This window comes from Enhydra lutris, unplaced genomic scaffold (assembly GCF_002288905.1).
Source record: "Enhydra lutris kenyoni isolate GAN:26980312 unplaced genomic scaffold, ASM228890v2 scaffoldscaffold1, whole genome shotgun sequence".
NCBI lineage: Eukaryota > Metazoa > Chordata > Mammalia > Carnivora > Mustelidae > Enhydra > Enhydra lutris.
In genome coordinates, this window is record NW_019154085.1 from 75,111,311 (window position 1) to 75,125,358 (window position 14,048).

Sequence of the window (14,048 nt, forward strand, 5' to 3'; positions counted from 1 at the left end):
TCCTAAACAAGATGTCCAACATGCAACAAAAGACAAGGAAGGCAAAAAGCAAGAAAAAAACCAACCCACTGTCAGGAAACAAAGCAAAAGATATAACTAGAGTAAGACCCAGAATAGAAGAAGTATCAAGTAGGGAATTTAAGATAATACATGCTGAAAGTTCTCATGGAAAAAGTGCAAGACAACATGCAAGAAGAAATGGGGAATTTCAACAAAGATAGAAATTTAAAAAATAGAAATGTTACAAACAGGGAATGCAAGCTGGTGCAGTCACTCTGAAAACAGTATGGAGATTCCTCAAAAAAGTTGAAAATAGGTCTACCCTATGACCCAGTTATTGCACTACTGAGTATTTACCCCAAAGATACAAATGTAGTGACCAAAGAGGGACCTGTGCCCCAATGTTTATAGCTGCAATGTCTACAACACCCAAACTATGGAAAGAGCCCAGATATCCACTGACAGATGAATGGATAAAGAAGATGTGGTGTATATATACAATGGAATATTATGCAGTCATCAAAAAGAGCAATCTTGCCATTTGCAACAACATGGATGGAACTAGAAGGGATAATGCAAAGTGAAATAAGTCAATCAGAGAAAGACAATTATATGAACTCACTGATAGGTGGAATTTAAGTAACAAGGCAGGGGATCATAGGGGAAGAGAGGAAAAAATGAAACAAGACAAAACCAGAGAGGGAGAAAAACCATAAGAGACTCTTAATTTTAAGAAACAAACTAAGGGTTGCTGGAGGGGAGGAGGGTGAGGGGAATGAGGCAGTTGGGTGATGGACACTGGGAAGAGCATGTGTTGTGGTGAGCACTGGGTGTTGCGTTAAGACTAATGAATCACACACCTGTAACCCTGAAACAAATAATACATTATATGCTAATTTTAAAAAAAATTGGGGTACCTGGGTGGCTCAGTTGTTAAGCATCTGCCTTCAGCTCAGGTGATGATCCCAGGGTCCTGGGATTGAGCCCCACATCAGGCTCCCTGCTCAGCAGAAAGCCTGCTTCTACCCTCTCCCACTCTACCTGCTTGTGTTCCCTCTCTCCCTCTCTCTCTCTCTCTAATAAATAAATAAAATCTTTAAAAAAAAGGGGGGGGGAAGAAATGTCACAAACCGAAAACATGGTAACGTAGATAAAGTAATTTACAATGAATAGGTCTCAACAAACTCAATAAAGACAAACAAACAGTAACTTGAAAATGGATCAACAGAAAATACCCAAACTGAAACATAAAGAGATAAAACAGAAAAAATAAATAAATAAATAAGAACAACAACCCAGAATGGTGAGAAATTTTCAAATAGTCTAAGATACATATAATCGGACTTCTAGAAGAAATAGAAAAAGAAAATGGGGTGAAGAAAATATTTAAAAAAAAAATCTAAGAATTTTCCAAAATTGATGGCTGACATCAAACCAGAGATCCAACAAATGCAGAGAACACCAAAGAGAACAAATACCAAATAAAATACACCTAGGCATTATATAATAAAAATGCTGAAAACCCAAAAATAAAGTGAAAATCTTTTTTTTTTTTTAAAGATTTTATTCATTTATTTGACAGAGAGAGAGATCACAAGTAGGCAGAGCAGCAGGCAGAGAGAAAGGGGGAAGCAGGCTCCCCACCGAGCAGAGAGCCTGACGCAGGGCCACCAGGAGCCCCTAAAGTGAAAATCTTAAAGGTGGCCAACAGGGAAAAAAGATATATGGCACACAGCAGGCCACGGATACAAATAACAGAATTCTCCTCAGAAGCTATGGGAATGAGGGGAGCCTGTGTGGCTCAGTGGATGAAGCCTCTGCCTTCAGCTCAGGTCATGATCTCAGGGTCCTGGGATCAAGCCCCGCATCGGGCTCTCTGCTTGACAGGGAGCCTGCTTCCCCCTCTCTCTCTGCCTGCCTGCTTTTGATCTCTCTCTGTCAAATAAACAAATAAAATCTTAAAAAAAAAGAAGATAAGGGAATGAGAAGTCAATGTTGTTATATAGTTAATGTGCTAAAAGAAAAAATCAATGAAACAAAATTCCATACCCATTGAAAATATCTTTCAAAACCATAACAGAAACAATAGGTTTTTTTAAGGAAAACAAAAGCTAAAAAAATTCAAAGCCAACAGACCTGCTCTGCAAGATATGTTAAAGGAAGTCCTTTAGGCAGAAGGAACATATCAAACAAAAAGATGAATCTCCAAAAAGAAATGAAGAACACCATAAGTGGCATAAAGAAAGATAAAATTCATTTTTTTATTATTTTAATTGCTGTAAATAAACTATCAGTGGCAAAAATAGTAACCATCTATTGTGTGTTTATAGAACAGGAGAAGTAAAATGTATGACTACAATGGAAGTGCTGGATATATACTGTTTTAAGTAATTTCTACTACATATTAAGTGCTATATTATTTAGGTAATTAAAGATATACAGTGTAAACTTAGGGCATGCACATAAAAAAATTCTTAATAAGGATATAAACTACAATGGAGATAAAATGTAATAATAAAAAATAATCCAAAAGAAGGCAAAAAAAGAACCAAAAAGTACATAAAATCTAGCAAGATGATAGATTTTAATCGACCTGTATAAATAATTACACTGAATATAAATGGTTTTATGAAACACTGTAAAGGACATATTGTCAGAATGGATATGAAAGCAACACCCAAGGATACTATAAGAAGCCCACTTTAAATATAAAGAAATAGGTAAATAGATGATAAGTAAAAAGGTATTATGGAAAAAGATACAACATGCCAACACTAGTCAAAAGTAAGCTGAATAGCTATACTAATGTCAAACAAGGTATAGTTCAGAACCAGATATAGTATCAAGGATAAAAAAAAACTTTTAACAGGTTGTGGCAGGAAAAATATGACAGAATTGTTTAAATTTGTATTCCATCTGGAACTTCTTTCTGATCTACAATAAGATGTACTTTTTACACAAGACAGATGAAGACAGAGTGTCCATAGGAAAGGACAGATAACTTTTTTCATGGATGAAAACCAAACCAGATACTAAAAATAATTATGACATATCACACAAAATACACTCCAATTTCAAAATGTCCAGGGTTTCCTAGTATTAGCTAAATGTCCTCTCAGTAATACAATATTTTTTTGTTTAAATAAAAAGTTCTACTTACTCAAAGTTTATAAAGAGTGATACAAATGAAAACAAGAAAAAATTTATAGTCTTTGACAAAGAATCATAATATATTCCACAAGTATCTGAATGTCAATTACATACTATTCATTGCTTAGGCACTGACTCATCACTGCACAAGCTCAGCTTAGTTTCCAACGATGAGCAAATAAAATACCAGCAATATGCTATTTTTAAAGATACAACACATTTCTGCTTTTTAATAGAGTTTATTTACCTCAAAGCCAAGTCTATCCTTCTCTTTCCAAAAACAAAAATGTGTTACTTTCTTATCCCAGAATTCATCAGGCTTCACTACACAAACAAGGGATACCTCAGCTGGAACAACATTCTATAAAATACAAAAAAAAAAAAAAAAATTATAAATTATACATGTAAAATGAATAATTTATTAAAGTTATAAATTACTAGGTTTTCATGGTTGGGCTGAGTAATTAAAAGACCCTTAGAAAAGAATTAAAATAATAAGAAATACTCCAAGCTTCAAAACATACATGGCAATAAAGAAATACTTGGAAAGGCAAGTCGATTCAGAAAAGATTTCAATATAATATACACAGTACATGTGAATTATTTTTGTGTTGTACAAATCTAATAGGTATATATTCAGATTAAACTGTAAGACAATTTTTAATTGGCAAACTACTACATTTGGTTTTTCTACTATATGAAAAAAAAATTTTTAACACAATCACCTTGGGAGAATTTCTTCAAAAATGTAAAATCAATTTTCTCATAAAATAAATTTCTTACTGGCTATTATACAAAAAAGCCCAGATTCTGCTGGATTATTAACTTGAAGAACAGGACTAGCTAATCTCTGACAAATACAATTTCACATTTAATAGATATGGTTATTCATATTACCTAAAGAAGAATGGAAGTTAACATTTACCGAGTTAATAAAATATTCCATGTATATTTTATCAGCAAACCCCATACAGTCTATCTTTAAATAAGATCTTAAACCTATCCATTTCTACCACCCACACTGCTAACATCCCCAAACGAGTCAGCTTTAAAAAAAAAAAAAAAAACAAAAAAAAAAACAGGCCGCCTTCCTTTCTTCACATTTTTTCATGCTCACAGTAAAATTCAAATTCCTTTCCAAAGCCTAGAAAGCCCTCCAGGCTCAGGGCCCCACTGACCCTCAAACCTCAGCTCATACCCTCCCCTCTTAGCTCATACCCTCACCATAGCCATACTAAGTTTCCTGCTGTTGCTGGAATATAACAAGTCTGTTTCCACCTGAGGCTTATACCCTCGATGTTTCCTCTGTCTGGAGTGTTTTTTGTCCTATACACCTAGGAAGAATGCTCCCTCCATTAAGATTCTACTCAAACACTCCCTTTACAGAGAGACCTTCCCTGACCACCCTATCTAAAGTTGCACCATCTGATTCAGTCATCTTCTACTACTGTATGTTGCCTCATAGCACTTATCACTGTCTGCTGTTACATTAATTAGTAGTTAGCCTTATTACTTACTGACTCCTTAAGTAGAACATTAACTTCCCAATGGCAATTACCTTATCTATCATGTCACCCCTATATCTCCAGCCTATGACAATGCCTGGCATATAGAAAACACTCCATAAATATCTGTTGAATAAATGAATTCACATTAGCAAGGAAATCTCATTCTCCCAATTTTACAGGAGAGTAAACTGAGTTTCAAAGAAGCTTTTCCAATATAACAGAGTTGTTTACTGATGGTACTAAAACAGAAACCAGGTCTGACTCTAAAGTTCTACCACACCATTTCAAATGTTCTACACCAGGAGTCAGTAAATTCTTTCCAAAAGTGTAGATAATAAATATTTTAGGCTTTGCAGGCTATGCAAAGTCTCTATTGCAACTACTTCAAATCTGTCATTGTAGTATGAAAGCAACTATAAAAAATATAAATGAATAGACATAGCTGAGTTTCAATAAAACTTTATTTACAAACTCTAGGGGTCAAATACCATTTAAGACAATAAATCTCACAACTGAATAATAATAAATTATGGCTAAAATTAATTATTATCAATTAGGAGAAAATAGAAATCTTTCAATTTAAACACATTTTTAGGCACATAACAAATCTGGTGCCCTCTGCAATGACTGGGTTATGAGTAAGATAAATAAATTCAACAGTATCAAAAGTTATCAGAGGTTGGAAAATCTAGGCTAGACTGAGGTTTATTTATATATTGACTAGTGGAAGGCTATTACTTCAAAATGATTGAATATTAAAGTAGTGAGAGACAAGAAAAACCAAACCACTCATTTGAGAGAATATTTAGTTACAAACAAAGCCAACACTAAGCTCTGGGATCCCAAATAACTGGTACTAGTACCTTCTGAAATAAAAGCAATGAATGATTATGTATGTAAAAACTGTTTGAATAGGAGTAAACAAAAGGCCATTGCAACTTCTGAAAATGTTAACTATTAATAAATCCAAAAGTTGTTAAAATACCTATCAGAAAAGAAATCGCAAGAGGGGATTAAATCATCCACTGATTGTTCTTCAAAACTGCCACTGATCAAAGTCCAGTTCATACAGCAAGTCCCAAAGAGGTCATCTGTGACACAGTTGAATGACAGGATGAAAGGAAGAACACAAGGTCATAATTAATGGATTTCTCACCTAATAGTTATTTTAACAACTTTTACAAGAAGAGTTCATCTTTAGGGTTGGGATATAAAAGTGCTGGGAATACACCAGACAAAAAAAGTGATGGAATACCAATCTGTGCTCCCTTAAAAAACTGATCCTCTGTGGGCTATATCCTTTCCAACCCAAAGGAATGATTCTAATGATAAAGGTTTAGGCCACACATTTAAGAAGAAGGTAACGGATAGATAATTTGGATAGACCTCCAATACCCCCCACATTGGTAAATATACCCTTTGTAAAGGATAAAGCCAAGACTTGGGGGTTAGGCTATGTTAAATTCCAACTGCAGCTCTTTCCCATGTTCATTATAAGAACTTAGTTATTTAAAATCATTGAGCATGGGGGTGTGTGGGTGCCTCAGTAGGTTAAGCATCTGCCTTCAGCTCAGGTCATGATCTCAGGGTCCTAGGATCAAGCCTGGCATCAGGTTCCCTGCTCAGCAGGAAGTCTGCTTCTCACTCTCCTCTGCTCATGCTTTCTCTCTCTCAAATAAATAAATAAAATCTTTTTAATAAGTGAAATGAAATGAAATAAAATAAAATAAAATAAAAACTCTGAGCCTCAGCTGATCTTTGGGATAATAGAACCTGCCTCCCAAGGTTGTGAGGATAAAATAAAATGAGATTAATTTATAGAAAGTTTAGTACACTACCCGAACCATACTGAGCACTGAAATTACTAGTTCCCACGCCCCAAAATCCCTTTTTTCTAATCCCAAATAAAAAATAAAACATTAAGAACCATTCTTCTGGGGCGCCTGGGTGGCTCAGTGGGTTAAAGCCTCTGCCTTCAGCTCAGGTCATGATCCCAGGGTCCCAGGATTGAGCCCCGCATCGGGCTCTCTGCTCTGTGGAGAGCCTGCTTCCTCCTCTCTCTCTGCCTGCCTCTCTGCCTACTTGTGATCTCTGTCTGTCAAATAAATAAATAAAATATTAAAAAAAAAAAAAAGAACCGTTCTTCTTAGTTATCATTTAAAATTCTAAATTATGGAGCACCTGGGTGGCTCAGTCAGGTGGCTTCAGCTTGGATCATGATCTCAGGGTCCTAGGATGGAGTCAGCGGAGGATTCCCTGCTCAGCAGGAGGCCTCCCTCTCCCTCTCCCTCTGCCACTCCTGTTTGTGCTCTTTCTCTCTCCCTCTCAAATAAATAAAATCTTTAAAAAAAAAATGAAAATGAAATAAAATTTGAAATTATACTTCTTTCCACAGAACCCAAAAGCAGTTACTACTTATTTCTCAATTCATTTAAAATACTTGATCTTTCTTTCAATGTCACTGATATTTCCCTAACTGAATATTCACTATCCCATATAACTGTCAACTTCTATTTTCCCCAAACTGACCTGCCATCAAATCCCTTTATTATATTTGTTTTATCTCTGAGCTATCACTAAGTCAGTGTTCCTGCTAGGAATGTCCTTTTCACTTTCTTTCATCTAAATTAGATAATCTCTTTTATTTAACTCACTTAATTTTTACACTCTCTTGAAGACTTTCTAAGGAAACACAGATACATTAGAGCAATCTGCTGCCTTTAAATCACTCAAATGGTTTATTTTTCCATTTCAGATCACAACGTCCTCAATAACCTAATAATAAAGCAAAGAATGTTTACTAGGTAGGTAGGTACCTAGTTCAAGCAAAGATCGTGAAATCTTCCTGTGAGGAACACAAGGAAACACAAAAACTAGTATCAGACCAAAGACTTTGCAACTGCAGCTGTTTATTAAATGCTGATTTGTGGGCTGCTCAAGTTCCCAAGGACACAGCTGTCAAGTACATTTCTTCCAGGAAGTACCACAAATCCTGGTACTCTTTAGAGGAAAGTACAGAACAGAAGGAAAAGACTGCTCAGAACCACATGAGAAGCTCTTCCAGACTAGACTTACCCAGTCCTGCTGCCACCTACAGTATCAGAACGGAGGAGACAGGGGACAATGTAGATATCACAGCACACAGAAACTCCAGGTAAGTCTGACAATATCTTACACTTTTGGACTCACTGGCCTACTTACTAAATTATTTAAACACAACATACTATTTTTGATCATTTACAAATCTTTAGAATAGGTCTCAAATTTATTTTACTATTCAAATCAAACCTCTCAGAAATGAATTTTAAAAATCCAGTAGTGTGCATTTCAGAACTCAGTCACTGCTGAGAAGGTTGGGCACAGTGAAATAAATGAAATGCATTTGCCATTATCACTTTATCTGCTGCTATAAAATAAAACCATTTCCTAATAGTCAAAAATAAAATTACCTGTAGCATTAAGACTACTGTTTTCACCACATTCCACTGTGATTTTCTGCCATCCACAATCACGGTAAATCCTCTAGCCTTACACTTTTCACTGAAACAAACAAACAAACAAAATTACAAAGTATTAAAACAGGCTTCATACTTTATAATCCCAGATAAAGTCTATAGCTTAATCATATATGGCACAGAATTAATCTCACTTGGTTTGGTTTACACTGTCTTTAATAAAGTTCTCAGAGTAACCTTTCAGTTTTGTCTTTTTTTTTTTTTTTAAAGATTTTATTATTTATTTATTTGACAGAGAGAGATCACAAGTAGACAGAGAGGCAGGCAGAGAGAGAGGGAGGGAAGTAGGCTCCCTGCTGAGCAGAGAGCCTGATGCGGGACTCAATCCCAGGACCCTGAGATCATGACCTGAGCCGAAGGCAGCAGCTTAACCCACTGAGCCACTCAGGCGCCCCAACCTTTCAGTTTTTTCAAGCAATTTGAGTTTTCTCCTTTTAGGAAAGACTGACAATTTACAAACTAATTTGGCAAGAAAATTACTCTAAAAGTACAGGGAAAATGTCCTAAAAAGAGAAGAAATCAGAACAACATTCAGTCTCAAGAGCCTTTCAATTTTTTCATTTATAAAATGGGATTCTAGTGAAGTATTTAACTAATGACTGCCAAGTGCATACATCTTGCCTCTCCTTCCTGCCAGAAGTAAAAGTGATAGTTTAAAACCGGTAGAAAATAGGGGCACCTGGGTGGCTCAGATGGTTAGGCAGCTGCCTTCCGCTCAGGTCATGATCCCATCAAGCCCCACATCGGGCTCTCTGCACAACAGGGAGTCTGCTTCTCCCTCTCCCTCCATAATCTCTCTCGCTTTCACTCCCTCTCAAATAAATAAATAATTTTTAAAAGTGGCGGGGGGGGCTGGTGGTTCAGTGCGTTAAGCCTCTGCCTTTGGCTCAGGTCATGATCCCAGGGTTCTGGGATCGAGCCCCACATCCGGCTCCCTACTCGGCAGGGAGCCTGCTTTTCTCTCTCTCAGCCTGCCTCTCTGCCTACTTGTGATCTCTGTCAAATAAATAAAATCTTTAAAAGGGGGGGCTGAAAATAGAGTAAGCTATTATTAAACCACTGGAAATGGATTTTTTGGTGTTCTTTTGGGAAAATTTAATGAAATGAGTGTGGGAGGCCACAATAAGGCTTGAGACGAGGACCAAACCAGGCCCTGACTTGTGCCTCCTTTAAAGTCAGAATAACCTAACAAAAGGTTTAGGACGGGAAAAGTTGAGTAGCACTGAAAAAGGGTCTGTGCTATGTGTTGTGCGCTCACCTACGTGACTTCCCACAGGCTTGCTAAACAAATGAGAACAATTTGGTTGGGGTCATAAGTTCATGGCTGGTCCTTGCTGCCCTCGTACAGCCCATAAATTACTTTCAGGTTTGCTGTATCAATACAGAACAATTGTACTGGCATCAGCCGTTCGGCGTCAGGAGGTCTGCTTATAGTTAATTGTGAAACTTATTATGGGAACTCGTGGTTGTTTAACTAGACACAGGTGTATTGCTTCTCCTATTGTAATATCACTATATATATGGCCTTAATGCTTTGAATAAACTTAGCACTGTTGGACATCCTCCTCAGTGCCCCCATCTCTCAGCTTCTCGAGTTCTTTTCTTCATCCTCTTACCCTCACGTTCCTGGTCGATTTGTCGCTCCGGCCACGATAAATGAGGTAGTATTTATCAACTACATAGTAGTTGAAAACTTGACTACACCATGTCTGAACATACACCCCCTTCACCTTTGCATTCTCAATTACTTGACCAGCAAAATATTCTCGAGTGTTAGAATATGTTACTGCTATATATTACATTCAATTATTCCAGTAATACCTAAAAACTTCTAGTAAAATACAACTAGTAAAATACAACTACACTAAAAAACTCCATGCTAAAGACCAAACTCCATAGCTACTTCATGATTATTATTTTTTTTACTTATAAAATGAATCCAGTGCGAGGATCTCAACTGCTCTCTCTCCAATACAGTGGAAGATACTGCAGTTTTGCTTAGCAGAGCAAGGATTTGGTAGAGAAACCTCTCCACACTCAAAAGTCCTATCAATCACATACATTATAGAAAAGGTAATTGGCAAATCCTTTCCTAAGATTTAAATCCAGCAATCCAGGGGATTTTACTAATCCTGCCTTACTTCCTCCAAGTTTTCACATTAGACTGAAGAGGTTTCTTGGAGAAATAATGTCTAAATCATACCAAGCAACAGTAAGGTTAGAAGTATGAGGATGTTACTGCTAAAGATTTATAAGAACAGGGGCTTGGGGCACCTGGGTGGCTCAGTGGGTTAAGCCTCTGCCTTCAGCTCAGGTCACGATCTCAGGGATCGAGCCCCGCATCGGGCTCTCTGCTCAGCAGGGAGCCTGCTTCCTCCTCTCTCTCTCTCTGCCTGCCTCTCTGCCTACTTGTAATCTGTCAAATAAATAAATAAAATCTTAAAAAAAAAAATTAAAAAAAAAAAGAACAGGGGCCTCTGTAGGCAGGGACAGAAACTGAGCTTCCAAAGAACAAGCAACGGTTCAAAAGATAAGATAAACTGAAATATATGTCCGTACAAAAAACGTGTGCACAAATGTTCACAGCAGCATAATTCCTAACAGCCAAAAGTAGAATCAAATGTCCATCAGTGATGAACAGAAAAACAAAACATGGTAATCTATATAACAGAGTATTATCCACTATAAAAATGAATGAAGTACTGGGGCACCTAGGTGGCTCAGTCAGTTAAGTCTTCAGCTCAGGCCATCTCAGGATCCTGGGACTGGATCCTGAGATGTCCTGTGGTACTTTCTTCTCAATTAGCATGTGCTTCTCAGAGATACAGGTTACATGACCATTTCGTTAAAGAAGTTTTACACGATAACACATTTTTATTTCAGACAGAGTCTACTTCTCCCCCTCTCCCTCCCCCTGTGCTGGTGGCTCTCTCTTTCTCACATAAATAAAATCTTTAAAAAAGCGGGGGGGGGGGGGATAAAGTACTGATACATGCTACAACATGGATAAACCTTGAAAACATTAAGCTAAGTGAAAGCAGCCAAAAACCAAAACCTACATATTGTACAATTCCATTTATATGAAATGTTCAGAATAAACAAATATGCAGAGACAAAAAGCAGATTAGTAGCTGCCAAGGGCTAGGAGGAGGAGAGAATGGGGAGAGAATGCTAATGGGTGCAGCATTTCTTTTCGGGCCAATGAATGAGTGTGTGTAATGGTCACACAACCTTGTCAATACACTGAAAAACACTAAATTGTATACTTTAAAAGGCCGATGTTTAAGGTACGTGAATTACAACTCAATAAAAAAAAATGGTGAAGTACTCCATTTTTGGATTTTGCATTTTAAAATAAATGACTCACTAAGTATTCTTTGGCAGGGGGAATGTGAGGCAATACAGTAATCACTTTGGATTAGCAAAAACATATAAAAAAATTAGTTGGGGAAGCAAATCTAACATCTAATTGCTAGTTGTAATTCTATGCTAGTTGTAATCAAGTAAGGAGGAAATTCTTAGAGTTCCACCAACAAGCCATCTAGGAAGACCACTATAACTCAAATAGGATCCAAGTAACTTAAGTAAGGATACTTCACCAAAAGAGACCGACCTTGATAAGGCAGCTGGCTATTGAGTGGTCTTCAGAAAAGTAAATGCAACTCAGGGTCTCTAACAATGCCTTATGGAAATCTGCAAGCGGGAGAGATAAGACACAGAGTTGTCCAGTAGGAGGCCTTCCCTTGTTGGTACTACAGCCAAGAGAAGTGTGCCATCCCTATAATGTGGTAATTTCTTCTCAACTGGCATGTGCTTCTGAAGAGATACAGGTTACATGACCATTTTGTTAGAGAAGTTTTACACGAATAACACATTTTTATTTCAAAGCACACTCTAAATTAATCTGTATATTAAGAGAAAAAATACTGACACTTGCAAATACCATCTGCAGTGATCTTAAGGGCATAAAGTACTCTAAATTTAATCTCTTAGGATACTTAAAAAAAGACTTAATCATAATTTTCTCACATTTTGCTAATATAATGAAAATTCATACAACTGAAAGATACTATTTGAAAACTGCAAAACCAAGTAATGTTTCAAATACATGAAAGGATTGTTTTTCTTTTTCTTTTCTTCATTCCTACAAGTGAAGTGATAGTTTCAAGTGTTTTTTAACATACTTCAGAAGCATGTTCTGTCCTTTATAAAAGGGTATGTCAGAGGAGCTGCAGTACTAGTATTAATAAACTCTTACTGCTTTTAACATGGGTGGCTCAGTGGGTTAAACCTCTGCCTTCAGCTCAGGTCATGATCTCAGGGTCCTGGGATGGAGCCCCACATCCGCCTCTCTGCTCAGCAGGGAGCCTGCTTCCCCCCCTCTCTCTGCCTGCCTCTCTGCCTACTTGTGATCTCTCTGTGTTAAATAAATAAAATATTAAAATAAAAAAAAAGAACAATGACAAAGAAATCTCTTAACACTATCTCCTTGTTCTTCTCCCATTAGAGCTTTTTTTTTTTTTTTTTTTAAGATTTTATCTATTTATTTGGGACAGAGAGAGGTAGGAGAGAGGTCAGAGGGAGAAGCAGACTCCCTGCCAAGCAGGGAGCCTGATGTGGGACTCGATCCTGGGATTGCAGGATCATGACCTGAGCCAAAGGCAGTTGCTTAACCAATTGAGCCACCCAGGTGCCCCCCGTTAGAGCTTTTTGAGGGTGAGGTGGCTGAGTTAAAACTTTGGTTAAGAGGAGAGGCTCCTTAACAAGCCTACTCACTTTGATTAGAAACAGATGGTCAATTGATTTCTCGGGTCCAGTAGCTCCTCACTAATTTCTGTGATTACAATTAAGGGTTCCTTCTTTTCCACTCATACAGTTCTGCTTACATTTACATTATGGCAACTAATTTCACTTGTGCTTTTATTGTAATTACTTGTTTACAATTTATCTTCATTAGATAACATGCTTCCAGAAAGCAAGGGTATTATCTTACTGATACCCTGGCAGCTTTTAGCACAGTGCTTTAAACACAAACAGCCTTCAAAGATGTTAGAGGGTGCACTACACATCACTCCCTAGTCAGAAAGCAATAATGGCTTTCCTTCTCCTTCAGAACTGAAGCCTTTACCATGGACTACAACATCCTCTATGATCTGATTCTAGCCTTTCTCATCTGACCACAGTTCTAAAACTCTGAACCTCTCTCAAACTGCTCCCACCATACCACCTCCTTGTTGATCCCACATTGTGCTGATCCTGTTCTGCCTCAGGGTCTTTGCACTAACTCTGTCATAAATGTTCTTTCTTAAATGCTCTTCCATTAGATATCTGTACAGCTTGTCCCTCACTCCCATCATCTCTGGTAAAACATTATCCTATCATTTTATAAAATATTGCCACACATGCCATCTTCTCTTCTTTTCATGCTTTGTTTTCATAGCATTTATGAACATCCAATATATTGTGAATTTATTTGTAATATTCATTGGATCATTACATATAAGGCCCATAATAAGGGCGGGACTGGGTCTCCTTTGTTCACCCATTTTCTTAGCATCTAGAACAATGAGAAGCTTATTATAGGGTCTTACATATTTACTGAGTGACTTGAAGACTTATGATCTTAACGCCTATGTGATTTTTGGTAAATCATTAAACCTCTGCATTCTGATCTTTATTCTGTAACACAAATGAGTTTTTCTACAATTAGGAAGAACTGACTTAAGATCCAAGTTTGAATTTTTTAAAAAATCAAAACTTGAAAAAAATGGAAAGGTAAATTTTATAGATTTTGAATTACTACAGAATCAACAGTAATCTGATAAAGATTAATCTGGGCAAGTACTTGGCAGTAATTCTACAAAAGATTTAAGAA

General features: G+C 37.0%; 1 protein-coding gene across 2 annotated transcripts in view; it reads right to left on the reverse strand.

Annotated features, from left to right (window-relative positions):
- The window catches only part of LOC111142665 (SEC14 and spectrin domain containing 1), a 95,543-nt gene that overhangs the window by 60,642 nt on the left and 20,853 nt on the right, over window positions 1–14,048 (reverse strand). Inside the window, exons 3-4 of one of the 2 annotated variants that reach the window (XM_022495973.1) lie at window positions 8,108–8,198; window positions 3,398–3,511 (exon numbers count right to left, since the gene is read on the reverse strand). In XM_022495973.1, the coding sequence (XP_022351681.1) occupies window positions 3,398–3,511; window positions 8,108–8,198 (205 nt within the window). The remainder of the gene's footprint in view (window positions 1–3,397; window positions 3,512–8,107; window positions 8,199–14,048) is intronic. The other variant, XM_022495977.1, reaches the window with a different exon arrangement.